Source organism: Streptopelia decaocto, assembly GCF_964273445.1.
Source record: "Streptopelia decaocto genome assembly, chromosome: 3".
Lineage (NCBI taxonomy): Eukaryota > Metazoa > Chordata > Aves > Columbiformes > Columbidae > Streptopelia > Streptopelia decaocto.
Window position 1 is genome coordinate 47602721 of NC_138656.1, and position 27451 is coordinate 47630171.

At 40.0% G+C, this 27451-nt stretch overlaps 1 protein-coding gene across 3 annotated transcripts in view; it reads left to right on the forward strand.

Moving 5' to 3' along the window:
* RPS6KA2 (ribosomal protein S6 kinase A2) overlaps window positions 1-27451 on the forward strand; it is a 167951-nt gene that overhangs the window by 125519 nt on the left and 14981 nt on the right. For all 3 annotated transcript variants that reach the window (XR_014183519.1, XM_082047471.1, XM_082047472.1), the window contains 3 exons: window positions 7458-7560; window positions 11214-11344; window positions 13075-13200. Coding sequence is in view for 2 of the 3 variants with exons in the window: in XM_082047471.1 (XP_081903597.1) it covers window positions 7458-7560; window positions 11214-11344; window positions 13075-13200 (360 nt within the window). In the remaining variant the exon portion in view is untranslated. The remainder of the gene's footprint in view (window positions 1-7457; window positions 7561-11213; window positions 11345-13074; window positions 13201-27451) is intronic.

The window sequence follows — 27451 nt, forward strand, 5'->3', positions numbered from 1 at the left end:
TCCTCAAATTTTCAGCATCATATGTGTTCACATCAACTTATTTTTAGACAAACCTGGAGGCAAACACTTTTCATTCTTGATCTGGACATCTGCCAGTGCATCAGAGCTCCTGTTTGCCACATCCTCTAGAATTTTCTAGTTAAATTTTGTCTAACCTGTGTTATGGTATTGTTATGCATCTTTAATACTTGATCTGAATTCACTCCTGAATGCTAGTGTAACAGGTCACATTGATGCAGTTCACACTATAAGTCCTGGTAAAACAGCATTGATGTATGTGACAGAGCCATTGCCAAACTGCTGCCCAAGGCTTTACAGTAAAGCTAATTCCTCTGTGGAAACACATTTTGGGGTGCCCAGGTGACCTTTGAAAGGTCACGTATTTTGGAAAAACTCATTAATCTAATTTGAATTGCATGTTGAAGGGTTGGCATGACCCATAAGCATGTTAAGAGGCAATCAGTGAAAGTGGAGTTTGAGATTATCATTTATGGTTCAGCTGACTTTTAGTCCCATTACATGTTCTGGAGTCTAGCTTCTCTTTGCTCTTCTGCTTATTACTAATCACGAAATTCTGAATGAAGGCTTAACATTTATGAAAACATTAAGTGGAAAGAAAAAAAATAGTGAATCCTGGAGAGTTGGGTTCTTTACTATTATTATTTTCTGTATTCTTCTGAAATCTCCACAGTCCTCAGGTTTGCAATCAAAATACAGGTCAGGTATTAAGTCTTTACGTAATAAGGAGCACTGGAACAGAGAAAGGGTTTCTCCTTCTGTGTTTGCTAGTGCAGCAGCCTAGTTACTCTTTACAGAGAAGTGAGGGTCCAGATCTTGGAAGGGTTTTCAGCAAAGTCAGTTCTGGACTGTAAGACTCCTCGAGACCACCTTCTCTCATGGTGATTGGTGATTGTTTCAAGCTCAGTCCTTTAGGGAACAATTTCATGCCTGTCTTAAGGAAATTATATAGTCCTCCATCATTTGAAAAAGTTCTTATGGGCAGGTTAGGGAAATACCTACAATGAAGAGGCTAGGTATGCTTGAACATGACTTGGAGCTAGAGATAAAGGTGGATTTAATTGCCCTTTGATGTCTTATCTAGCCCTGTAACTTTTCTGTAAAGATCCATTTTAATCCAACATAATTAGTGCTTATTGCTCTCTCTTTGAGACAGATGGATCATTACTACACAGATCAGCTATCATCTTTGTAATATATTTGCTCATTTAATCTTAATTTGACTTTCACTCCTGTAGATCTTGGGAGGCTTATCTAGTTACAGCAGCGATATTGTATGCATTCCAGAGCAGTGTGAGCCAGCCTGGCCCTGAGTTGAAGCTGGGACTTTGTCTTGTGATGATGATCCAGCCATTAACGTGTTCTTCATGGACAAAAACAGAGCAGAGTCAGAGAACAGAAATGGATCAGACACAGATGTTTTGTGCTAGTCTCTGTACAGCTGCAGGAAAAGAGACCCTGGTGCCCTCATTTTGTTCTCCCATCACGTATACAGAATGTCTCACATCAGTTTGCAGGCAGTCAGCAAACAACATTGTTGGGGCAGGACATTAATGTTGATTTATTTTATACCTTGGTATTATAAAGACCTCAGAGAGCAAGAGGCAAGCTCTTTTGGAGAGCTTCTGTACAGACTTGGCAGCTGTGACAGACAGAGCTGCTGCTACTGACAGCATAGAAACATTCAGCGACTGTAGTAAAATGATCCTCCATCAAGAGCCCCCTTATCATGAAGCGCCAGAATGCGTCAGTGTCTTCTAGAAAGCCAGTGTGAAATAGTTTTTTTTTAAAGCAAGATTTTTTCCTACCAGAGTGACATGATAACCAGAAACAAACCATGAAGTTGCTTCACCTAATTTTAAAAAGAGATTCAAACCAGAAATGAGATAGCTGCTTCCTTCCAAGTTGTGTGTGAAGTCTAGATATCGCAGTGATGAAGTCATTAGAATCGCAGACAGAAATGTATGAATCAGACCTTCATTTCAGAGTACTGTCAGAGCTGTTCCCTCGGGTTTTGGATTGGGGCTTGGTTATTGTCTCTATCGCTGAAGTGTTTACCTGTCAGAGCAGTCATTTCCCGCTTGTTTCCCATCTTTCACTGTCTTCAAACAGACACAACCAGACACAGTGTCTAGTTCAGATGAAGGCAGCAAACACAGTGGAAACAACAGACCTGGTGGAAAAAAAAAGCCCCTGCTATGATACTGCAGATGCTCCTGCCATGCACAGCAGTGCTGGTGGTGTATGGCCACTGCACCCAGAGGCAATAGATGCCATTCTGGAAAACACGAGTGTGGCCAGAGAACCACTGTCCTCCCATCCTTTCCCAGATGCCATTCCCATATTCCAGGGTGCCGTTCTTCAGCACGAGTCTCCGGCCACCCTTGGTTTAACTTCTGGTGTTCAAGTAGCACTAAATGAAGTGTGGAAAACCTGACACAGAGGTTTTATGCCCAAACTTAAATTGCAGCATGAGCTTATCTCTGTAAGAGTCTTGTTTTCAGAGCTATTGTCACCCAGTAACAAAATCCTAAATTCCCACTTCCCGGGGTGAAAAGTAGATGAAGGTTTCTGCAATATGTCTTACTGCTCTAAGGCATTTAGTAGACACTGTGACACAAATTCAATAGATCCTTTGTTAAATGAATGGACTGTCTTTTGTGATCAAGGCTGGGTCTCACAGAAAGAAGATTAGATGTCAAGCTCCTTCTGAGTGTTATCTGCTTACTACCTTTGCACACCCTTTTCTACCTAAGACAAGCAGATCTAAACCACGCTTACCTCAGATAATTTCAGTCATTTTCTCTGAGAAAGCACAGTCTGGTTCCTGACTTTTTTATTACTGCTTCTTCTTTCCAGGTCATGGATAAAAAATTTCTGGCTTTTCACTGAAAATAAAAAATGAAATCCTTTTTTGCAGACTACAGTCAGAGAAGTGGGCTTTAAACAGTAGTTTTTGTTTAGATGACAGGCTAAATTGGAATTAGAGCACATGACACACTAGAAAATGAACTGTCAAATACAGCTGAGGGAAGGAGTGGGGAAAAAGTGGACTCAAGTTCTATTTCCTTCAATATTAATCAAAGATCAAACTAAACTGAAAATGTGAAATATTTAATTGCAGATTTTACCAGCAGCAAGAATCGATCCCAAGGTCTGAATTCTGCTAGCTTTTCTACCATTTGCAGGCAATGATACTGAGCCAATAATCTAGGAGAAGGCAAGCATTTTAGAAGGTAGTTCATCCTTTTGTCTGCTTATTGGATTTTCCATGACAGGTATATGTATCAAGGGAGTTTATTCTCATACTACAAGCACATCGCTGTGGAGAGTAGCATCTTTCTATTTCTAGAAAGTGTCTAAGGAATAATTAAATTCTTCATCAAAGAAACTCAGTTGAGGAAATTGCTAAATAGTTTTTAATCAGTTTATACCATTTTCTTTTTCTTGATGTTTGCCAGGCACATGTACAGGGCATTTACATCTCTTAGGGCTTTGAGGAGTACATTTTTGTAAAGATGATGAAAAATTAACTGCTAATACATAACAACAGACAGACACATCGCAGAATTTTGTTCCTAGTCTCCCTAATGTATTGACTGGAGTCCCAGACAAGGAGGTGTTCAGATGAAGCACATATCAGGGATCTGGCAACGTACACTGAGGAAAGGTAATTGGGACCTGGGAGAAAATTAGCTCTTTTGAAAAAAAAAAAAAAAAAAGAAAAAGTTTTGTCCCAAATCAGAACGGACATTGATAGAAGCTCATAATTTCTCGAACTGCTGTATAACCGTGTTCTAGTTAATTCATAAGTACTTATTAATCTGAAGGTTCTGATTATCAAAGTCTCAGAAGGATGTGAGGGGTTGATAAGTAGACAGAAGCATGGGTGTGTATCCAGTGTATCCAGGTGTGAGTACCTAAATCAGTACTTTCACCCCTTGGAGTTTCTCCCCCTCATTCTGTGGATCATGCATTCCCTCCACACAGCCGCTGGGTCTGACAGTCATGTGTGATCACAGTGATTCCTGATACCTGCCAGTCACATTTTTCTGTGATAAGTCAATGCTGTGACCAGTTTAAAAAAAAATGGGACTGGGGTGTGGGAGTTATTCTTTACTTGGAAAGAGAGAGAAATTATATTCTCAATAAAACATTCAGGGCCAAGGAATACATTTCTCCTTTATGGATGTGGAAGCAATATGGAAGGAAAAAAAAAATATTCAGCTTCTTATACCCATGCAAAATAACACACTTATAATGATCTTAAGCACCCAACCTGAAATTTAAATGTTCCAGTTAGCAGTAACATATACAAGTCTCTTTCAAATTCCTAATAAAATGCCCCAAAATAATAATTTGGATATGAAAACTGGGATTTAAACTGGGACAGCTGAGACCCTGTTACCATTAAAATAGGTGATGAAACTCCCAGTGACTTCTGCATACAGAGCTACGATTGCCATGAATTAAGATCTAGAAAACTGTTTAAATTTTACGAGAAGTCTGATAGAAACAGGCAAATACAAGACTTGATACTTAACTTCTTATGTGATTTGCCACTCTGGTTGGTTTCTGTTGAAAGAGATCAAGGTGATCCATCAGCCCCAAATAATTTTGGGACCATGGTAAGAGGTAACAGGTTAATACATTTCACCTAAAATTGGAAATATTATTGGAAAATCCAGAAGGTTCTCAAATCCTCCAAGATATTTGTTGTCTGTGTGTATAGAAAACAATGGCTGTGATTCTTGCTGTTTTCTTAGATCAGCTTATGTCGTGTTGTGTTTTGTAGTCTACAGGATGCGGGTTTTTAAAGGAGGAAGCATTCTGCCTGCAGCAAGCCTTCATGTTTAACTGTGTTGGGCTGCCTGTGGTTTAGTTTGTTTCAGAGAATTGGCTTTGGTTGTAGTGGCTCACTCGGAGAACTGGAGCCAGTGTGGGATGGGAAAGCCCACAGATGACGCTGCTCTGCTTGTTCTTGCTCCTCAAAGATTTCATTAAGCTGCCCGATTCAAAAGCTTTAGGCAGTTTACCTTTTTCTGTTCCTAGTTGTCTAGTCAGAAACACAAGAAATAATTTTTATCAAAAGTGGAAAAGGAAATAAAAAAGGGAGTCATCGGGGTTGCGCTCAGAGGAGGTGCCTTTCACTCACACACGCAACTTCTTTGTTTCCATCCCCTCGCAGCAAGCGGATTTGTGATTACACATCTTTAGGTGGTGTGTGACTCATGATGAATCTTAGATCCCTCCCTAGTAGTGGAGGATGTGGGTTAGGGATTCAAAACACAAACGTAGCTCCAACAGCAGTTAAGAAACTACAGATGGGAGGAGGAATAAAGAGGCCAGAGAAAATATGGTCATGATAATCAAAAGAGAGCGCAGTTCCCACGTGATGTACGACTCTAAAACGTTCTCCAATTTTTGGACCTCACAGGATGATGGGTACATTTAATTCAAGGAGGAAGAATGTGCATGTGACCATATTTCTTTCTGTAGTAGAAAGACTGCAGTTGTGAATTAAGACAAATGAAGGGAAGCTGAAAGCAAATAGCTTTCTCAAGGTGAAATCCTAGCAACAGAAAAACCTTCAGTAGGCTTGGAATTCTCTTTTAAAGTTCTGAGCAGACAGAAAAAAAGATATATGTTAATTATTAGGTTGATACTTTTCATTTGATGAGTGACACTTCCTGCTTAAGATTGCAATTGGCTTTTAATTATGTGGAAGACTGGCTTTCCATTGTGGCTCAAAGCAATTATTCATCTATTTTTCTCTTAAGAAGATACGGAGCAGTTTTACGCAAGCAGCAACTTTTTGTGGTGAAATGGCCATTAATTATTGCAAAGTCATTTCCAGCCTCATCATTCCACTTTTCCAAGGAATTATAATTCAGCCACAAACATATGCTTTATGCTAATGCTAATATTATGCTACAGAGTGTCCTGCCTCAATAACCTTTATTCATCTATACAAAATCAAGTTCAAATTATGTTGATGTGTATATATCTTAGGTTTAACCACATGCTTTATATTACAGAAGTTAATTCACCACAAAACCCACAGTTAAAACTAATATTCCTGCATAAAAAGACTTGAAAAAGTATGTATTAATTTCCATTAAATATTTTGAAAAATCAGCTCATTATGTTGTTTTAAGAGCTAACCTGAAAATACATACTAAAACAGTCATAAAAGTGAACACTCCAGTTCTTATCATTACTTGAAAGTTTGTATGAAACATTATATTTATGCTCAGACATGTTAATTATTGGGCACTGTTCATGGCTTCTAATTCAGCCCTTTGAAATGTGAGAACAAAAGCATTGCTAGAAAGGGAATGCAGTCTAGGGACTGAGACACGGGGCAGGGAGTCAAACTGGAGCTCTGTCCCCCATGCCACCATCAGCATGACGTTCAGTTTGGGCCATTTCAAGCATGGATGATGCAAAGATCACCAAAATCAATAGGACTCTTTCCATTAACCTCTGTAGGCTTTGGATCAGATCCAGACATGCTACACCTCAGTTTGTTCATCTACCAGAGTGTGTGTGTCTCTGTGTGTATGAATGCTTGCAAAGGGGCACAGTGAAGCAATTTTTTACAGATCACTAAGTATGAGGAAGGAAGCCGTGAAGTCCCTTGGAATAAAGGCAGTGCATTAACATGCATTTATGGTGACTTACTTATGCAATCCCTCACGTGCCACCTCACTCACCAGCACAAACTCACACACCTAGCAGTGCTTACCTTCTTCCTTATGTCTTGGTTTTGCTCCTCTGCTCAAGCCGCATTTAGGCCTTCAACATAATTCCCCATCCATCTGCAGTGCTTTCTTCTTAACATCTTTCAATGGGAATTTCACCTAATCCTCAGCTGTGAGCCCCGTCTCTTTTACCAGATATGTCAAAAGAACAAGTCTCTTGTTTAGGTTGTGAGCACCAGGCAGCCAGGCCTGTTGCTCAGCTCAGTCTGGCAGAGTGTCAAACATATTGCTAGTTCTTGACAAAAAACAAATGCTAAACCAGCCACCACTTCCTAGCAGTGCTTTGTGCTCGGTGCCATTGCTGCACTGCTGAACCCACCCAGGCGGTTTCCTGGTGTTACCATTGCGCGTTCCAGTCTTGCCCTTGAGAACAGTGAATTTCCAGATGCCTCATCTGGAATACTGTGCCAGTCTGCAGCGTAAATCTTTGCCAGAAACGTCTGTGTTTATATTCTGGATGCCAGTAACTAGAAAGTGCAGGGACCATTCAGGGCACATGTTTTAAGCCAAACAGTCAAAAGGAGCCAGAGCTGCAGACACACCATCTTTTTTTTCAGTCCTGCAAGGATGGCACAGAGCTGAGAGAGGACACCCTAAACAAAGCCGGGGAGCCCCTCTGCAGATGCTGGAGGTGTACAGATTGTTGTTGATTGTGATCTGTTCTTCTCCTTGTAGAAACTATACCGGAAAGAAATCAAGCCGCCTTTCAAGCCTGCAGTGGGACGGCCAGAAGACACCTTTCATTTTGATCCAGAGTTCACGTCTCGAACCCCCACAGGTTAGTAAGGTGGCACATGGGACATGTGTCTTTTCAGTGAGTAAATTCATTTTTCCCCTCCCCATTCTAAAAGTCTGATTGCCTGTGGGATTACTGGTTTTTGTAATATCCAGCAGGAAGCAAAGCCTGGTTTGCATTTCCAAGAAAAGAAGCTCATAAGCATTTCACCAGCTTCACATTAATTTGTCTTCAGGAAGGACAGATTTCACATTTTTAGTAGGAAAAATAGATAATGATTTGTTCTTTTGTTACTCTTATCATTGCTTACATTAGCTGAATTTAACTATTTTAAATTACCTCAGTTTCAAAGAACCTATTATCTCTGCAAGTTAGTATGATTATATATTCCATAGATGTTTTCTTTAATTATGAAATCCCATAGACTATGGACAGTTGGAAGTTAATACATGGTTAACAGTAATGAAGAAGCATCAAGTTCTCAGACTAGTGGAGTTGTGCCAACTGGAAATTTGGCCCACAATAATTAGAAAATCCTTGCAATGAGAATGTCATCCTATAGGTTCTATTTCCTAACAGGAATATCACATTTTGTGCATTATGCAGGGCGTTTCAAAAAGACAGACCCAATTTCACAATGATGACATGTTACAATTACAGAAAAATTTACAAATGGTTTAATGAGTTATCAAGTTTTAGTAACCTTTTTATAAATGCTCTATGTTCCTTCCATCTGCTGTACGGACAACATCGAGATGATAGTTGAATTTGTCCCAAACATCTCTCTATTGGTCCCATCTTTTTGAAACACCATGCATCTGTGAAGGTGACTGTTGTGCAAAACACCATCTTTCCACTATTCAAGTTGAAAGCAAGAAAGTCAGTAATGTCAGAGTGGTAATCCAATTTATAATGTTGCCTTAATGGATAAACTACATTACATTTCTGTCTGTGATATTCCTGTGTAAAGAAGTATCTATTTACATGGTCTGAAATGTAAACATTTAATTAACTGTTGATTGTAAAAGACTTTGAAGATGGTAAGTGCTGCAAATATCACACAGTATTGTTGTAATGACCAAATATAAGGTTTCAAGCTTCAGCCCTCAAATTGGCCCAGAATTGTTGCAATGAGAGTCAAAGATATGAGCCTTCATTACAAAAACACCTGCATTATAGCACATGATGAATCAGAGCTGAGACTTCCTGTAGTTTTTGTTCAGGGTTATCATACATTTCAGCCTTTTCCTAAAAACTAGCCCAAACCTCTACTCTAAGCCTGGCTCAAACCTCCTTTCATGGGGTATGAAATAGTGGTATCTAATTAAAATCTTTAATCAGTCTTTCTTTGTAGTTTCTTTGGCAAGGATGTTCTCACTTTCACAAGCTATAATAATATTACACTCTGGTTATTTGGGTCCAACTGGAACATCCACCTGTCTCCAGTATATGTTAGTCATGTTCTGATGCTCCTCTCCCACTGCATGGAAGCCTGGTTGACTTGGCAGTGAATTATGAAGGAACCATTATTTTCAAATATGTCTTGGAGCTGGATCATATATTTTCTAAGTTCAGGAGTGTTCAGATTTGAATTATTGTCATTCATCTTTTAAAACAAACATTATTTCCTGTTAGTTAATCCCTCTTGGAAAATCACTGTTGTATATGTGCCATTGTAAGAAGTATCCAGTGATGCAAGAGGTCTGGTGTGATTCATCCATGTATTTGCAAGGAGAGTGCCCATCAATACACTGAGACAAACAAATAGCCCATGACATTTTACCAAAAGACAAGTTTCTCCACATACTTGGCAGTAAAGACTGACTTGCTCTGTTTATTTCTGACTCCTGTTAGGCTGACACAGCTTTATAATGAGATACAGAATTAGCTGCAGTCTCAGTTTTGTTTATTTCTGAGCAGATAATTTGGTTTTACCATGTTCTGTTTTCAGATCCTCTGTTCAGCTGACCAATAGATTTATACAGGGAGTGTCCCCACAACGAAATGCATATTTTCAGGACCTCAAGCAGTACTGCATGTTCCATGCCATTGCCTTTCCCACTAATGGGTGGTGCTGAAGGTGTAGGGAGGTGAGTCAGATATAAGGTCCAGTGGGGATGTATTTTATTTATTCTAGTGAAACTGGGTGTTTACAGAGTCATATAGGGAGATAGCTTTCTAAAGGAAGCTCAGATTTGTAACCTTGTCATGGTAAACCACATGTTGCACTGAAAGAAATGTGAAGGGGGGTGGAGCAGGATGAAAAATGAACAAATAGAGGGTGAGCAAATTTGAGTACTATAGAATCACAGAATCACAGAATGTTAGGGATTGGAAGGGACCTCAAAAGATCATCTACTCCAATCCCCCTGCCGGAGCAGGAACACCTAGATGAGGTTACACAGGAATGTGTCCAGGCGGGTTTTGAATATCTCCAAAGTAAGACACTCCACAACCCCCCTGCACAGCCTGTTCCAGTGTTCTGTTACCCTTACTGAGAAGTTGTTTCTTCTCAAATTTAAGTGGAACCTCTTGTGTTCCAGTTTGTACCCATTGCCCCTTGTCCTACCGTTGGTTGTCACTGAGAAGAGCCTGGCTCCATCCTCGTGACACTCACCCTTTATATATTTGTAAACAGTCTCCTCTTCTCCAAGCTAAAGAGACCTAGCTACCTCAGCCTTTTCTCATAAGGGAGATGCTCCACTCCCTTCATCATCTTATAGGTCCTATAATACCCAGCCAGCTACCCAGGGATGGCTTGCAATGCAACTCATGCTTGTGAAAATACGTGGGACCAAATCTAAGTGGTGAGAAAGATCTCCTTAAAGCTTTTCAGAATTTTAAGTGAAGTGCAACTCTTCTATGTTTGGCAGGCTGTTACTCTCACTGAGCAGTGGCACAGGTATGGGGAACTGCTCTCTAGTTACTTCATTCCAAAGGCAGAATAATTCATGGCTCTGCCTTGGATTTGTCATGTCAGGGGAAGGAGTGGAGAGAAAATCTCCAAAAAGGTTAGTTAAAGCAGTTCTAGCTATTTTGTTCATCTGAGGACAAGTCAACCAGCATCTTCCCTGGAATAGGTCCCAGCTCCTAAAACTGCTGCAGAAAGATTGTTACAAGGCGGCAAACCACCACTACTGGAACATCATGCTTTTACACCTGCTTTCAGGTCCCATCTTCTCTACATTCTCCTGACCCACACAACATATCACATTACCCGGAAAGCACTTTAGCCTTTGTAATTTTTGTAGTCAATGTGTGCTGCGAAGGACAGATCTGGCATCTTGCAGCTTTTTTCCACTCCCTGGAGAACCTTTGCTAAGCCAAAGGGGTGCCCTGCCTTGAGCCACCCATCTTTCTCCCAGCTTCTCCATCCTGTGCCTTCTCTCTCTGTGTGGACTCCTGGCACAAGCAGTGCTTTGCCTAAGAATGAACATGCACTATGAAAAAAACCTCTGTATCCAAGAGGGGAGATCCTTGCAAATAATACCATTGCACTGTTCAGATCCAGAGGAAAGGGATGGAGAAGGCACACCACAGCCTTGATATGGAGGTGGATTATTTTCACACGTCTGCCAGGTCAGCAGGATCTGCTGTTAACTGGCAGGGATGACATTTTCTGTTGCAGGTGCTGTGCTATTACTTTCTTAATTTTCTGTGCAGGTCATGAGACTATTTTTTTCCCTCTCCTACAGATTCCCCAGGTGTTCCTCCAAGTGCCAATGCTCATCATCTTTTCAGAGGGTTCAGCTTTGTTGCCTCTAACTTGGTGCAGGAGCCTGCACAGCAAGATGTGCACAAAATCACCGTCCATCCAATTGTGCAGGTATTGATACTGATGTTACACTTCACATTTGATGAGCAAATACATATGTGCAGAGTGTATTTAAAATGCCTCAGCATTTTCATTGCTACCCAGCATAGGTAGGAGGTGTTTACACACACCATGAAGGAGGTGGAAAATTATAGTATTTTCCCCAAGGCTTTTATCTGTAAGTTCACATTCTCCACAGCCTTCACAAAGGAAACAGGAATTGCACCTTATCACAACTGAAATGAAAAGTACTTCTGAATACCTGAAAGACTATTTCAATTGTGCAGACAGGGCAGGTAACAAAATGTTGTTTCTTCAGTGAATGCCTGTCATTCTCAACAGTTTTGTCTTGGATTATACAGTACAGCAAAGGGGCTCAATGCTTTAGGCTCCCACAGACACAGAGCCCAAGCTCCTGAGTGTAAGAGGCCACCATGTTCCTGATGCTCTTGCACAAGAGCCTAGCTCTACTCACACAACCCAAGGGGGCTTGATGGAGGAAGGACACTTGCCAAACACTTGGTTCTTTGCTACCATTCCTCTACAACATGCTTTCCAGTCATTGCAATTTAAACTAAAAATTAATTGCTACAAATGGCTTAATAAATGAGATAGACAGTGAATCAGGAGAAAGAAGTGGAGTGCTCAAAGATGCAGCAAATTTTCCCACAAAGTTCCTCTCCTACCCACAGCCTGGAGGCATACGGACCTCAAAGGGAGAGCCCCTGCCCGTGGTTTTCATAGGTTTTAATAGGTTTCTTCCTTATTTTAATAATTTACAGTGGAATATCTCATATTCTTAAAGATTCTATTATGCATCAGTAAGCGAAATGTTACCCAAGCAATTACATCCCAGAAATGTTATATATATTCCTGTGGTTTCCTTTGTAAAAATGTACTAAATGTTAACACAAGCATGTATTATAATTTAGAAGGTTCTGTGTGGAGTTTGCTAGTGAGGTTACATTTTTAGACAGAGGATCCTAGAGGATTTTTAGAGCTGTAGGTCATTTCTTGAGTTCTGGGGTAGAATTTGCATCAAGGCCTCAGATTTGGGTTGCACCATCTAACCAGTCCACCTGCCCAGAGGTTTTCCAAAGGGCTTATGAACTAATGATGCCATAGTTCACTCCATACCCTTCAATAAATAAAATTGGAAATTTTGAAGTCTTTTCCTGCTATTATCACTAGTAATATGCTTTTTAAATTTAAATTGGCTTAAAATAGTAACTTTTCTCTCACACAGAAATCGCAATTAAATATATCCTGGACAAGACCTCTAGTGCTCTGGAGGCACACTTCATATGTGGGCTATCTGTTTTTGAAGACTGTGAAGCTATTAGTAGTTTATAAGTTATCTAGCCCCCTAGTAATTAGAAATAAATTTATATTGTCAAGATATGTGGCTTTGTCATGGGATTTGGGCCCATAGTTTCTTCTGAATTTCTAATAGGAGGCAGTTATCTGCATCCCATAAACAGTTTAGGAAATCGCTTCTTTTTTGTCTTTACTTCTACATAGACAACTCCCTCTTACAGACTGGAAAAAGGTAAAAAGTGAGGGGAGACACTTGTTAAGATAAAGAGCTTCAGATTTTTTTAACTGAACTTAGAAAAATGCTACATACAAGAGAGCTCTGTGAAGGAGATGAGATCAAGCACTGCTTTTATTAAGCCGAGACTAGTTAGTCCTTGTTTTTACATACCCATTTCCTGATTACCTTGTTTCGTCTTTTCCTACAGCAGTTACATGGGAACAACATTCACTTTACAGATGGATATGAGATCAAAGAGGACATAGGAATTGGCTCCTATTCTGTGTGCAAGAGATGTGTTCATAAAGCTACAGAAACAGAGTTTGCAGTGAAGGTAAGAAAGCCATCTGGTAGATGTCAGAAATGTGGTTGAGACTGTTCTACCAGCTCGAGCAGCAGTGCAGTCAGGGGATATTTTGTTGGCTTGTTTCTTGTGGGATGACATTGCTTGGTTTTGGTTTTATTGGGGTTTTTTGTTTGATTTTTTTTTTTTTCTTTTGGAAGATGACAGGTTTCATGATAAGCCTTATATTATTTCTCACACCTTATATTATTAAGTAAAATTCCTGGATGGAAAAAACCTTTATGGTTTTGTTTGGAAATCCTGCTAATCATTTCAGCCATGCTTCTTGTAAACTATATAGCACTTTAACAGATCCTACATTGGATCATCATAAATAAACAAAATAACATGTAAAATGATTGCAAAATTGAAATAGCACTGTATTCTTCTTTCTCAAGTTATTTAGTTCTGACATTTTTTATTGTTGTTAGATGATTTGTCAGTGAAAACCCCAATCACCTTCAAAAACTTAGATTACCTTTTGTCTCCTTGACATTCAACACCAACATGCTACAAAAAGGAGCAGAAGGCAATCTTCAGGAAAGATGTAAAGTATTAGTTCAGTAGCATTTAGTGGGATATTAAAGACAAGTCAGTGAACTTCAGAGCTGGTCAAGCAACACCACATAAAAGTCACCGCAACCGCAGAGGCTGGGAAGCTGCGAGGATGTAGGTATGAGGGAACCTTTCCTGATACGGAAGAACTTCAGTAGAACTGCTTTGGAAGGTCATGCTTAGTGGACTAAGTCACAATCTCTATTAAATTATATTGAATAAACGGTATGCAGCTATTACAGAGGGCAGAACATACCAATGTATCTGGCAAGTGGTTGTGAGGTTACAGCTCAGAGGAAGAGTTCCAAGCATTCCATTTTCTTGAAGAAAAAAGTGTAGCAATTAAAACGTTTGTATGACAGTAAAGTATTTAATGTTTTTGTTCTCGTACCAAAAAGAAACAAGATTGGATTAAATGAGGAATTAGTATAATGAATTGAAAAATATATAAACAGTTAAGTCAGATCCTTTCATTCTGTATGATATAATGGGAACAGATTGCTTAAATGAGTGTAAGACAAAAAGTAGCTCCTTGAAATCGGTACATAGAGAAATGTATTTACCAAACCTACAGTAAACGAGGGGTTCTAGCCAATTGCCTCTCTTCTTATTTTAAAAATTTTAGAAAATATATGTAAACTTAGCTTATAAATGAGATTGTGTCTTTGGTATTAAATGAGATTATGAGAGCTGAAAGAAGTGATCTAAACTGCAGTCCATGAGATAAATAAGCTGCTGGTGGTCAATAGAGTATTATTAAGCCTTTTTTACAGTCTTCCATTACAAGACTGATGATAACGTAGTATCCATGAAAGTCCAGTGAAGTTTTGGTGTCTCCCCATGGTGGCCACAAAAACCTGGAAACCATTAACAGCTGACAAGCTGTTGATGTTACCGTTGAAATAACAGTTCCTAGGCTATACTATGATTAGGAGCACGGACCTACCAGCAGGTCCGTGGGCTTGCACATGAACATGCTAGGATTTTCATTTTTAATGAACAGAAAAACTAGATTTTTCCAGCGTCCAGGTCATTTGTCAACAGATGGCATCATGTTATAGTAGGCATGGGTTCTGTGTGATTAAATTACATCTGTCATGAACAAAATTTACGTTAAAGTAATAACTTTAATAATTTATTTGTATCAAGTATTGCTGACAATTTTATCAATGTTATACATCCAGCATGAAACCAAAATAGAAAGACCTCAGTCCTCAAAGTGTCTGAGTGTCTGAATCCAAGAGGGTCCAGCACTTACTCAGCAGCTGGGGGCTTGCGGCACCTCACAGGATCCAGAGCAAACTCAACATCTGGAGACACTCAAAACTCCAGAAGAGTTTAATACTTTGATTGCTAGGTTTATGCTCTTTCCCATTTTTATTACTCTTTCCTCTTTTTATTCCTTTCTTCCTCCATTTCTTACAACTCTTTTCTTGTCATGCTGATGTATCTCGATTTTGAGTATCAATTTAGGCAACATGCGCAGTATCTCAATTTCTGACACAGTGTGAGTCAAATGTGCAACATAGATTTGGGGCTGGAGACAGTGGGCTTCTGTTTGTACTGTCTTGCCAGCACATTGAGTGCTGCCTCCTTGATTATTATTCCTACCAATATATTCATTTTACTTTCCTTTCAATTATATTTTTATTTTCTATTAAGATTATATAATTTTGTTATCAAAGTAGCCCGCTTTCATAAACATTGCACAATGCCACCCATTTCAAGTAATTAGATAGCACAGGAGTTGCAACTGATATTATCATAATTATATATCAGTCGCTTTTGACATGCATCCTTTAACTCTCTCTGTAAAAATCACTGTAATTAGACTCTTTTGATTTCTTTCAGTAAGTATAATTTTCTCAGTGTTCCCTCATATGTAACATTCACAGGAAAAAACATCTGCAGTGATAGTTTGTATGACAGGCATCAGCCCCATTTCCCTGGCACTACCTCATTAAAAGCTCCCTCTTTAAGATGAACTGCCGACACATCAGAGATCATCATCCCGTCTCCCCAGGGGAAGGTGGTGATAGGGAAGGAGTTAAGAAAATGACGTGGTGGCATCACCATGGGAAGACACACGTCATGTCACTTGGTAAATAATCCCTCCATGGGGACTGCCACTCACCAGGCCTTATTTACTATTCCTGTGTGGTGCCACACTGAGAGAGCAGAGTACCGAGCCACAGTAACTTGAGTTGGGGCTACAGATGGAAAATCCACTCAGAAAACCAAAACCTTTCCTATCCCAGAAGCAGAATATATTTATTTGGATGCAAAACATTTTATCCCTTTTTGTCTTGCTGGCCATCTGCAATTAATTGGGGGTCATCTTATAGAGATAATTAGATATCTAGCAGTGCAAAGGAGTTTTTTGCTGGTGTTGTAAAAGCATTGAACAGATCTGGGATTTCACTCATTTCAGAGTTCAGTGAGACTAGGCACATCACTCACTGAGGTGCTTTTGGAAGTCCCCCTAGACACCTCTCTGCACCTGTAGGCATCTAACTGCCTTTGCAAAGCCAGTCACTGAACCTGCAGAAGAAGAGAATTTTCTTGCAACCTATTCCCTCTTCTTTCATGTCATCTGTAAAAATGAAATGCTAATACTAAGCTCTAAATCTATTTTAGATGTGCCCTCAGGCTTCTAAATGCAATATTTAAGAGCCCATACTTCTATTTCCACTTCTGAGAGCATTTCAATACCATGCAAGAGAAAAACTTGTAGACAGCCAGATTTCCTGCAAACTAGGTCTGCTCTGAAACTAGCAGCCACCTACCTGGGTCAGTGCAGGTAGATGTTGGTTTAGCAAGTCTTTGTATCGTATTCTACTGTATGTACATATTCTGAGGCACTTTTAAAATTTTACTCTTAGACTTTGTTTCCATCTTATTCCCAAGTGAAAAAAAATTTAAAGTTATGAAATACAAGTAAGGATATTGTTCATTCTTCTGAATGCTTTATAAGACTCTGGCAGAAAGAAGAGAGATGGGAAAAAAAAATATTTCTCCTCTGACAGACCTCCAACATGTTTCAGATTCTTCTGCTATAACATTGTTCATCCTGACTACAGCAGGCATAATGATTTTTAATAGCAAAGGGAACTGGTATTGTCAATCACAGTTACAAGCTTCACGTGGGCATAAACAATGAGGTCAGAATCAAAGGAAAATCAGATCAAACTATTTTGGTCACATCAGTATCTAGAGAAAATAAGTCAATTAAATAAAAGAATGATGCTAGAGCAGATGGGACGGATTTCTGTGGATGGAAGAAAATCTGCAATGGAGCCTAAACAGATTAAGAGCTCTTGCTTGGTAAACAAAGCAAATGCTACAGTTCAGAGTTCTTGGTGAATGAAATTTTTCAAAACCTGCCAGAGTTTTGATGCAATGAGTATATTCCAAAGTTTTTTATTTACTTAAAACTGTTGCACTAGTTTCAGGCTTGGATGCCTATTTGTAGTGAAGCTTTCAAGCTGGATTTTCAGATGTTCTTCTTAATGATGCCAGATTAAGTAAGTTTGCAAAGGACATGATTGAATCCCCCTTTTTTTAAAGATTTCACTATTGAGATTGACTTCTTACCCCCAGGAGAGATTACTGGTGGATAACAGCCAAGTAGAAACTGCTGCTGCTGTAGTCTGTTCTACTCCCAATAAGGCAAACATTGCAGAGGTTGGTGGTATCAGGACCACCTTCAACAGCTTGTGCCAATTGTTTTCTTCTCCAGGTCAAAAGACTAACTGGTTAAGTCTAATGGATTTTTATTCCTTCCATGCTGTTAAAGCCAGGGTGAACAACTGGGTAAAAGGACAGGGTATACCTTTCTCCCTCCTTTGAATAAGAAAAACATACAATAGAGATAGTCCCAAATAGGAAGTCCAGTTTTGCAGATGCCAAAATTACAGTGGAATTTGGATCTCAAAACAAGTGAATTTCATTACTTTTTTCTATCTCTGTAATGTACTAACCAACTATTTGGCTCTCAGCATTCCACAGCTGCGAGCAAAACCAAATTTTGCAATCTGTTTCTTCCTCTGGGATACAGGTTAGTTTATGCTAGAGTCCTAATAAATCCTCCAGTTCAAATAAAATTCTGGCAATTATGAAGCACTGAAAGTACATCTATCTCAGCATGTTTTGGTATGTGCAGACTGGGGAGAAGGTGTATTTTAATTACCTATAAAAATGCAGTACCAGTGGAGAAGTCATGCCAACATGCTATCGATAAATAGAAGTCAGTAATTTGTGAGAGCTGTTTTTAGCAGATCTATGTAATCAAAGTTACTCTATACCTCTATTTATTTGTTAATAACAGTGAGTGACCTGGTCACCAAAGCTGTATGAATTCCAGAGTTGTTTCATAATTTCTTTAAACTTCATTTTCTCCTCCTAGTGATCCTTGCAGTCTTGGTTTGGTTGTTTTTAGGTGGTTGGTGTAAGCACATGCAATATTACGCTAATCTGAAGGCAGAAGGTTATATGGTGATATTTAGTTGGCTCTGTAACATTTTCTCTGTAATCTATCGTATAGTTATATCAAGAGTTTAGTGCTAAATGCAGAAAGCATGAATAACAAAAAAAAAGAAAAAAGAAAAAAAAAGTAGTCTTCTCAGATTGACTCAATCTCTCAATTTCTTGCAGTTCTTCTAAATAAAATGGGAATCCCAAATACATGTAGCTTTATTTATTGAAATAGGGGAAAAAAAAAAAAATCAATCCAAAAGTCATCAAATCTCCTTAACAGTTAAGGTGTCTGTAGATCTAGACAGATTTGTTTTTCTTTAACCATAGAAAGTCACTAAGATGACTTTCCCCTAAAGTGAAACAGACTGAAATTTTCAGGCAAGGGTTTGTGTCTATTTCTATTTGTCTGGGAGGTACCTAGTATCTGGTGGAACATGGATAAATACATCAGGATTTTAACAGGCAAGTCAAGGGAGAGTTTGCTGGATAACCTCAGATTTCTTGGCCCTGGGCCTGCCAGCTTGTCAGCACCAGCAGGTGCCCGTCCACTGCCCCTCCCAGGTTATATGCAGAGAATCTCCAAGTCAGAGCCATTGGTGAATACAACCCCTTTGAATTTAGCTTTGAAATTTAGCAGGAGTTACCTGCTGCTGGAGCAGAGCAGTAACAGGGTTCTGCAAGGGAGAGGATGGGCTGAGTGGGCATGGATCAGATGCTGAGGTCCTCTCTCAGTTCTCATTCGATCCCTCATCATGCAAACTCCTCTTGACTTTGCTGGGTGGCTCTCACAATAAGGTTTGCAGGGATGAGTATGGGTCTATCACACCTCACACTCAGGGTAAAATGGCATCAGGAAGAATATAATGTGATGTAAAAAGACCTCATTAAAAAACCTGATACCCAACTGAAGGGAAATGGAAGTGATATCTGTGCTTCCATAAACCTCTAACTGTCCTTGCTCTTCCTCAAGATGGTTTATCAAATTATCTGCGAAGAGCATATCTCTTGCCTCTGCATGATCATACTGATGATTCAGAAAGACACTTTCCAATACTTTATTGAGAAAATGACTGCAGTCTTCCCAGAAAATTTCATTCCTATTTTCTTTCATTCCCTGAAAGATACATAATTAAGCTGTTCAATAGACTCAACTAATTCATAGGATGGAAATAAGAGGATTTGAATACTAGCATCAGACAAGCATGGCATAAATGTGTTGCTAGTGTGGTTAGTTTTATCAATAAAATTGAAAAACAAATCTATAGATTTCTGTCATACTAACATGCATGCATATAAGTAAGTGAATTTTGCCTGTTGTACTTGGGTAGGGCTACTAAGCCCTGTGAGACTATGTTCTACTTTGGTATCCATGGTTTAAGACAGAATATAAACAAAATAGAGAAAATCTATAGCAGAAAAAATGCAAGAATTACAAGGCAAGCTCTATCAAGAGAGCTACAAATATAAATGATGTAAGACAGACAAGAGTCCAGTGGGATGCGATCAAAATCTATAAATATCTCTAAGGTGATATAAATGATGGATGACAACCATTTGGCTGCTAAAGACAGCAAGACAAGACAGAGTGTCTTGAAGCTAAAAAAGGAGTTTCAGGAAAAAAAAATCTGATGGTAACAGCAGCTGGTAAAACAGACTCTTCAAGGAGATGACCGAGACGTCCTCCCCCTCACACACAAAGAAGTTGGATCTGTCATATTAGTGGAAATATAGACTTACAGAATGCAGGGTCAGAGGTATAAGACCCCTTCTTACCTTGATAAAGTACAGAGAACACTTAACGTGTTCTCCCATGAAATTTGACTTATAAAGCTGGGATTCAGGAAATCCTGTTGTCTAGACACTTCACTAAAAGATGGTTTTTCACTGTCTGAAGGATACTGAAGCTGGTAGTGTGGCACCAGATTCAGTAAGCTACAGGGTGCCATGTGGGAGATACAGGCTTCAGAGCAGATGTAGGCACAAATCTCCATGCTGCCTTGGATTTGCATAGGGCTGTTTTCCAGAGTGTTCTGCAAAGAAACTAGCGTGAAGAGCCCTAGACTACAACTGGGATCCATGGTGGATATGGTAGGAGTGATTACAAACCATATGGATGAGTGTCCTCTAGATACGATGGAAAGACAAAATTTTTTACAGTATAATGGATGAAGTAGCAAAGGAGTGGTGGAGAAAGTTGTCTATGAGGATCTTGTGTCTGATCTGTGAGAGGATTTTTGAAGGTTTTCTTGGTTTTCCATTTCCAAAGAACTTATCAAAGGACCTGACTTCCACACTGGACCAGGACCACTGTGTTCAATTTCACTTACCACAGCAGGAAGCAACATAGCATATTTTATATGCTGTCCTCATTGTTTAAGATTTTAGTTTAGTTAAATACCTACAAAACTTCACTTTTCTGCTGTTTTGATTTGAGTGCAAGCTTGTTTGTGGCAGTGAGAGCCATTGCTAGCTTATGGCTTTTTGGGTAGATGGGATCAAGGCTTAAGGCTCAACAAAATTGACAGAGGAGGCAGATAGAAATACAGAAATATGTGCAGACCACCCCTTAAACTGTGCTTCAGAGGAAATCTTAGATGTGCAGTGGTTGTACATCCCCTCTGGTGTAAGGATACCTGCAGCCTTCTTCCCATTTGGTCATGAAGTTCAGAGGGCCTCTCTCCTTGGCATGGGTGAGCTTCTGAAGAATGCGAGATGATGGTATTTCTCACTGCTAACTACATCTTTTCTGAGACCTAGGATCAGGCAGCAGTTTTCCTACAGCTTAGTAATATCATGTTTCTCTTCTCTAGCTTGCTTGCCAAATACCTAAGTATTTTGGACAGAATGTAGTCCTCTGCGGCTATGTTTCTCTTTTGGGGCCATTTAAACTCTGTTTCTTGTATTTGTCTTCCATATTGATGCAATAATTTTTCCCTTTTATAAGATCTGGATATGATATACTTGTTTCCATCCCTGAAGCTTTCTGTAAAAGAAGGTGGGAGTAGCACTGCAGTCATTTTATGGACTGAAAATCCATCAGTCTGATCCAAGGACGTGTGCTTGGGCTGAGCAGAGCAGATTAAAACACAGAGCGGAGCCTTTCCCACTGGGCTCTTCTGCCTCCAAAACTGCAGCCTTCTCTCTAAAATAAGCTTCTCTGTTTCACAGGTGCTATTGGAACAAATTTGTTAATGTGTCTGCATGCTTAGAAAAGATGTGCTACTGTACAAATGCTAATTAATAAGTACTACAGTTCCAATTGGCAGCTTAGGAGTGCTAAGTCAGCAAACAGTGGCAGCAAGTGGGCATGATCTGCGTGCAGAAAGTTTAATGTCTCACCCGCACAGCTTGATCTGGTGGCCAGTGCTTATTTCAGAAAAGTATTGCTAATTAGGCCTGTTTCTCCTAATATGCATTTCACTGTTTTTCTGCAAGACTTAAGTATGGATGAGGGGAATGAATTTCTGGAGCTAATCAAAACTAATAGCACAGCAAATAGTCCCTCAGAAACTATTAGGCTTGGAATAGTTGTCCTTGGAGACATCTTAAATGTAAAATTATACCATATCCTTTTAAATAATGTTAGCCTTTCTGCAGTGATTTTCATCCAGCTTGAGTAATTTGACATCAAAAAAGGAACCAAATTAAAACAGATGCTTGGCATGAGTAGGGCTTATTTTTAGAAGGAAATATTACTGAAATGGAAACCTGTACATTTTCCAGCAGCACAGAACAGCAGAACTCTCTCTCTCTCCATGACACTTCGATTGGAATTAATATTGTAGATGAAACTGTCAGGTTAAAATCTCTGCATACTGTTGCACCTCTTCTCTTCAGAAGAGATGTAAACGCCACCTATAATCAGTTCCACCAATGCTACCCTGAATTTTCAAATATATCATAGATATGGTGTAGACATAATGTGCAAAGGGACGCAAAATTAATTCTCCCTTTGCTCATCCTTCCCCTCCCAGAAAAGGAAAGGATTTCTACAGGGAGTATCACATGAGACTGTATTACATGAATCTCTTCTTAAACTTGATTAGTCCATGCTTACACTCGAAACAGAGAATACTTCAAAGTATAACAGAAAATAAAGTAGCTTTAAAAAGTGTATAGAGCTCTCTTCCTCCTCCATGCTTTTTTCCACTAAACCACCTAAAGTTCCCTAATGCTGGTCAAAAACTTTATGTAGTCCCACTGCCTAAACACCGGACAGCCTCAGCTGTGGCTGCTTCAGGTATCGCAGTGCTCAGGTGTCTGTGCTGAGCTCCTCCTGGATTTCCAGTGGCTGTAACCAGAGCAGCAGATCAGGACTGTACCGGAGGCTCTGCTGCTCCAGTTCACACTCTTCAATCTCAGTTTCAGCTGCCAGGAAAGGTCACTTGAGGCAGCTGAAGGTGAGGAAGATGCTGGTCCAATTTGGGACTGGGGGTAAAAAGAACTGTGTCTCATGCCCCTCCACCATGACCCACTACAGCTCTTCAGTCAAAGCCCCACAACCTACTTTTTATCTGTGCCTGTGCTGTAGGGTGTACCTTTAATGCTTCACAATGTTCGTGGTTCTTGTTGTGGAATGAATCCACTAAAATAAAACAGAGAATTTTTGCTGCAGTTCATGGTAGTGGCACACACCAGAGTGTTACAGGTTAAAACAGAGGGCCAGTGTTTGGTACATTCAACTTTCCCAAGAAGGGAGATGGCTACCATTGCCCATTTCAACTGATGATTAGATAGAGCTTTTGCATCCTGTTTCACTTATGGGGAAAAAATCAAGTCAGAGCCAAGAAAATGTTTAAATGCAATCATCTTTGTTCATTGAAGATGCACCAAGTCCTTTCTCCCCAGCACAGGAAGACCCAACACCAGACAGCAGTTTCCTCACTGCTAGCTCCAGCTTAACCTGGCCAGAGCCCCATGCTTTCTCCTCAGGCCCGTATCACTGCTCGTCCCATCAGGGCATCTCATGTTTCTTTTCTGTCTTCTTTCTCACCCTGCTACTGTTCTCTCACCCTTTCTTTTAGGCTGTTCATTTTCCAGACAGCAGAGACAGTTAAATTGTCACCTCCTACCTTTTGCCTTTTTCCAATCTCACAACTGTAGTGATGGAAAACTCTGTGTGAGAAACACAGCCATCCTCCTCATGCAAGGTTACCCAGGCTAATTTCAGCAGTTTCAAAAGGCAATTTGTATTAGTAGGGCTAATTCTGCCCAAAGCAGATTAGGGAGTGTTCACACATACCATTTCTTTGGCAGGGCTGTGAAGGCTGTAAATCCCAGCTGGTGGCTGGTATCAAACAGCTGAGGGCTATAACATCTGCTAATGGCATAACTGGATCCAGAAGAAGAAATTTATCTACACAGTTGGAGGCATGCAAATACCTTCACAAAACTGCACCAAGCAAATATAAATATATACTGTCTGTATAGCTGCTGTACCAATTTCAGCAAGGCTCCACCCACACAGAACTGTATCGATTCCCTCTTTTATACTCATCAGTCCACCCTGGCAATGCTGAAGACATTGAAAACCCATTAGTAAGGGAGAATCAGGTGATTTTTTTTCCATGAAAAAGACTTGAAAAAACTGGCCAGATGCATTAATTAGGATTTTGAAAATATTCTTTCCTAATCCTTTCTTCCTTGATAGGGAAAGAGTTCAGTATTGTCCCTTGATGGAGCTTGACTCATTTTAAAATATCATGAGGTTCTTACCCTAATTTTCGCTGAAGAAAATACACCTTTTCTTTCAGCTGGTCAGTGAAATACACAAAGGATGTGATAGCAAAAAGACAAACAAGAACCCTATTAGAACAAAGAACAGTGGCTAAGCCCATTTACTCTAGATTTGTTTCATCTGCTGTTTAAAACAACTGAGTTTCTAAGCAATCTCTGGGTGCCCAATACATAGAGAAAAGTCTATTTGTTGTATGGCTCAGTTTTTTATTTTTCTGAAGGACAACAGAAGACCCCTGTGCTTCATAGCTCTTCTCTGCCAAAGTACAATAGAGTTCGTTACACTTTCAGTTAAGTTATGATGGCTTTCGGAGTTGTTCTTCATCACACATCAACAAAGATAAATAGAAAAGTAGCCCCAGGACTGGTAGCAGAGAAAATCTTCCCTTAATTCTGTAACAAAGGGTGTTTGTGTATACATTCTGGCTGAGTTCAAATCAGAACACATTTCCTAAAGAACAGACATCAGTCCTTGCACAGGAAGAGCTGCAGGAGGTTCATGGGCTGTCACAGAGAGGAATAGAGATGAGTCTGTCTTCATTTAAAAAACAAATGTCTCAGAGGAAACAGCGACCAGAGTGGCAAATGCTCTTTGTTACCACAACAAATATTCAGAAGTTACATAGTTTTGCTCAGCTTTTAATCAGAGTTTGAGAGTGTCATTGCCCATCTCAAATTCAGATAGATGTATTTACCTTGCCAGCAGAGCTTGCAAGCTACTAGATAGCAAATAAAAATAAAATATTTTCTTAAAAATATCTATAATAACAAGAGCAGACTCTATGCCACATGCTGTAGCCATGTGTGGTCTCAGGTAGGAAGTCTGATGAGAGAACGGCAGTTCCCACATCCAAATCTGTAACATTAAATGCCTTTTTTCTTTCTAGCATTGCCGCTTCCTTTATATAGATAGGAAACAATGCAGAGCCTTTGGTCCTCGCTGGAGCAGGGCAGCCAACAATAGGCTGTCCTTGTGGGGGTCTTTCTGAGCAAGCCTGAAAGGAGAGCTCTGAGAGATGATGTGTTAAAACTGATTTGAAGGCCATACCTAACTGCTACATTGGTTGGGTGTGAAGTGATGCATACGTTGTTATCTGGTCTACACAATTTGCCCTGGTTGAATTCAGTCGACAAAGCTAAAACCTTTCCACACACACCGGTAGACTAGCAATATAGCTCATCTTTAATAATTAAAGGCAATTAAAGTCCAAAGCAGGAGCAGGAGGAATAAACATTAACACAGAAATGGAAAGCCAAGTGCCTGGTATGGGTGTCTCGTCTGGTGGTGGTTCACTGCCAGTCAAAGCCCACTGTAGAGAACATCCTTGTCCCCAGCCTGGGAGGGCACCAGGGGCACAAGAGCTCAGTGCAGTGGATATGCAACCCCAAGGATCCAGAAGATGTTTGCCGGGTCTCCCCTGGAAAGGATTAGCAAGAAGAACACTTTTGTTTGTTTCCAGGAGGCAGAGTACAACCATGGTTAGAATTTGTAATGCTTCCCTCACCTTCTCTGGCAATTGCTAAGTCTGACTTAGTGAATGCTTTTCAAATTACAGTCGAGGCCGCTTCATAAATCTTGGCATTGACCCACTCCAGAAAGGGGGATGTGTGTGTAGATAAGCATGTAGGATTGTGGATGAGGTGTTCACGGTGATTTTGGACTCTGTGCCCAGCAGCCTGGGTGTTGCTGCTTGGAGAAGAAAGTGGTCACTGCACAAGTGCGGCAAGAGGCCGAGCATCGCAGCGGCTGGCTGGCGAGCGTAGGGAGAGTGTGCAGAGGTGGTTGTGCCAAGGCTGTCCCCATCCTGCCCCTCTCCTGCTCCATCTGCACAAGGTGTTCAGACCATGCTTTTCCTCCATGTTATATACAGCAACACTCCCATGGATAATCAGAAAGTACAGCTGCACAAAAACCACTTATTGAACACCTGTGTAGCGAAACCACTGCCTTTTCACTTAAGTAATTTAATTCATTTAATCTGATACGTTTTGAAAATCTCAGAACTACTTATGAGTATCACTAGACATATTATCCTTAGCTCCTGTGTTCAATAAGGAGCACTGGGCCTGCATGTTACTGCAGCTCATTTTGGCACTAAGCTCGGGCAAAATGTTGATGCGTTCTGGGGATGCAGCACCTCATGTTGTGATGCAGACATCTCTGGGTGCAAAATGAGGCAGCATCCACCAGGCGAACCACCCTGACATGGCAGCTTTTGTCTTTGGAAAGTCTGGCATGGATTCAACAACACAGCAAAACACTTTCTGAAGAGGAAGACCAAGAGAATCGAGTATCACCAGGGAGCTGTGGGGAATATTTACGAGGCTGCTGTGGCCATTGCAGCAGGTAAATAAAGAAACCTTGCAGACTGCATCTGGTCTGAACTGAAGAGAGATTTCGGCTAAAATTGCAGCATCTACCTCCTTTACTGCTTTATCAGTTGTGGGCCAAGTGTAAGTCACAGGCACACTGAAGAGGGACACCGTCAGAAAAAATCTTGTTCTGGTCTGTCCAACCAGATTACCCAGGGACCGAGACAGTTGACAGGTCCCTTCACAGATCTGTCAGTGATTTGTTGTGTGGTTTGGGTCAGCTTGTCCATTTAATCACTGTGTTACAGCTTATGCACACATTAAAGCAAAAAGCATGCACATCTAGAGGGACTGTCTTGTGATCTATATTTATATATTATATTGTGAAATAGAAGCATTACGTATCATATACTGCTGTCGCTACTAAATCAGTAGCAGACTGCTACGGGTTATGTTATTTTGAGTTTTGTGTCAATAGCTGAGACTATTTTTGGTTTGCATTTTTTTAGGCTATATATATATATATATATTTATAGTCCTGCACTATTAATAGTTGCTTAAAATTTTCCACAGCTCTGGATATTTCCTTTCACAAGAAAATGCAACAGAAAAGGAATCTAGGATATATTGCTTGCTACAGTCCCATAGTGATAGTAGTACTTCACAAAGTGGTAGTAATACTTACTGCACTGAATACTGCTGGTTTGTACTAGGCAGGCAGATCTTAACAGGTGCACACGTGTGGAACTCCATTAACGTGACAACAGCTGTATTAACTTAGCCAAGGAAATTGGTAAGGGGAAATGGGTAGTAGAATTTTTTCCACTCACCCATTTTTGAGGTGTTTCCTTTGTTTATTCAAATGTGGACAACAGCCATCTGCTTGTATCAGCTCCATGTTGAACTTTCACATGCTACACTGCTATTAATTCAGAATCAAATCACTGATACGCCTTCAAATGCATACCTCAACCATGGAAAACTACTGACAGTCATTATCATTGCAAATTCATGCCAGTCATTATGACTATGAAACCTCTAATGTATATTCAAGTATGCACTATTATAACTGATGCATAAAATTCTAGACCTGTACTTAAATGTGTATCACCGTAATTAAGTCATAAAAAATGCACACAAAAGGAGCCAGGCATTCATCCTC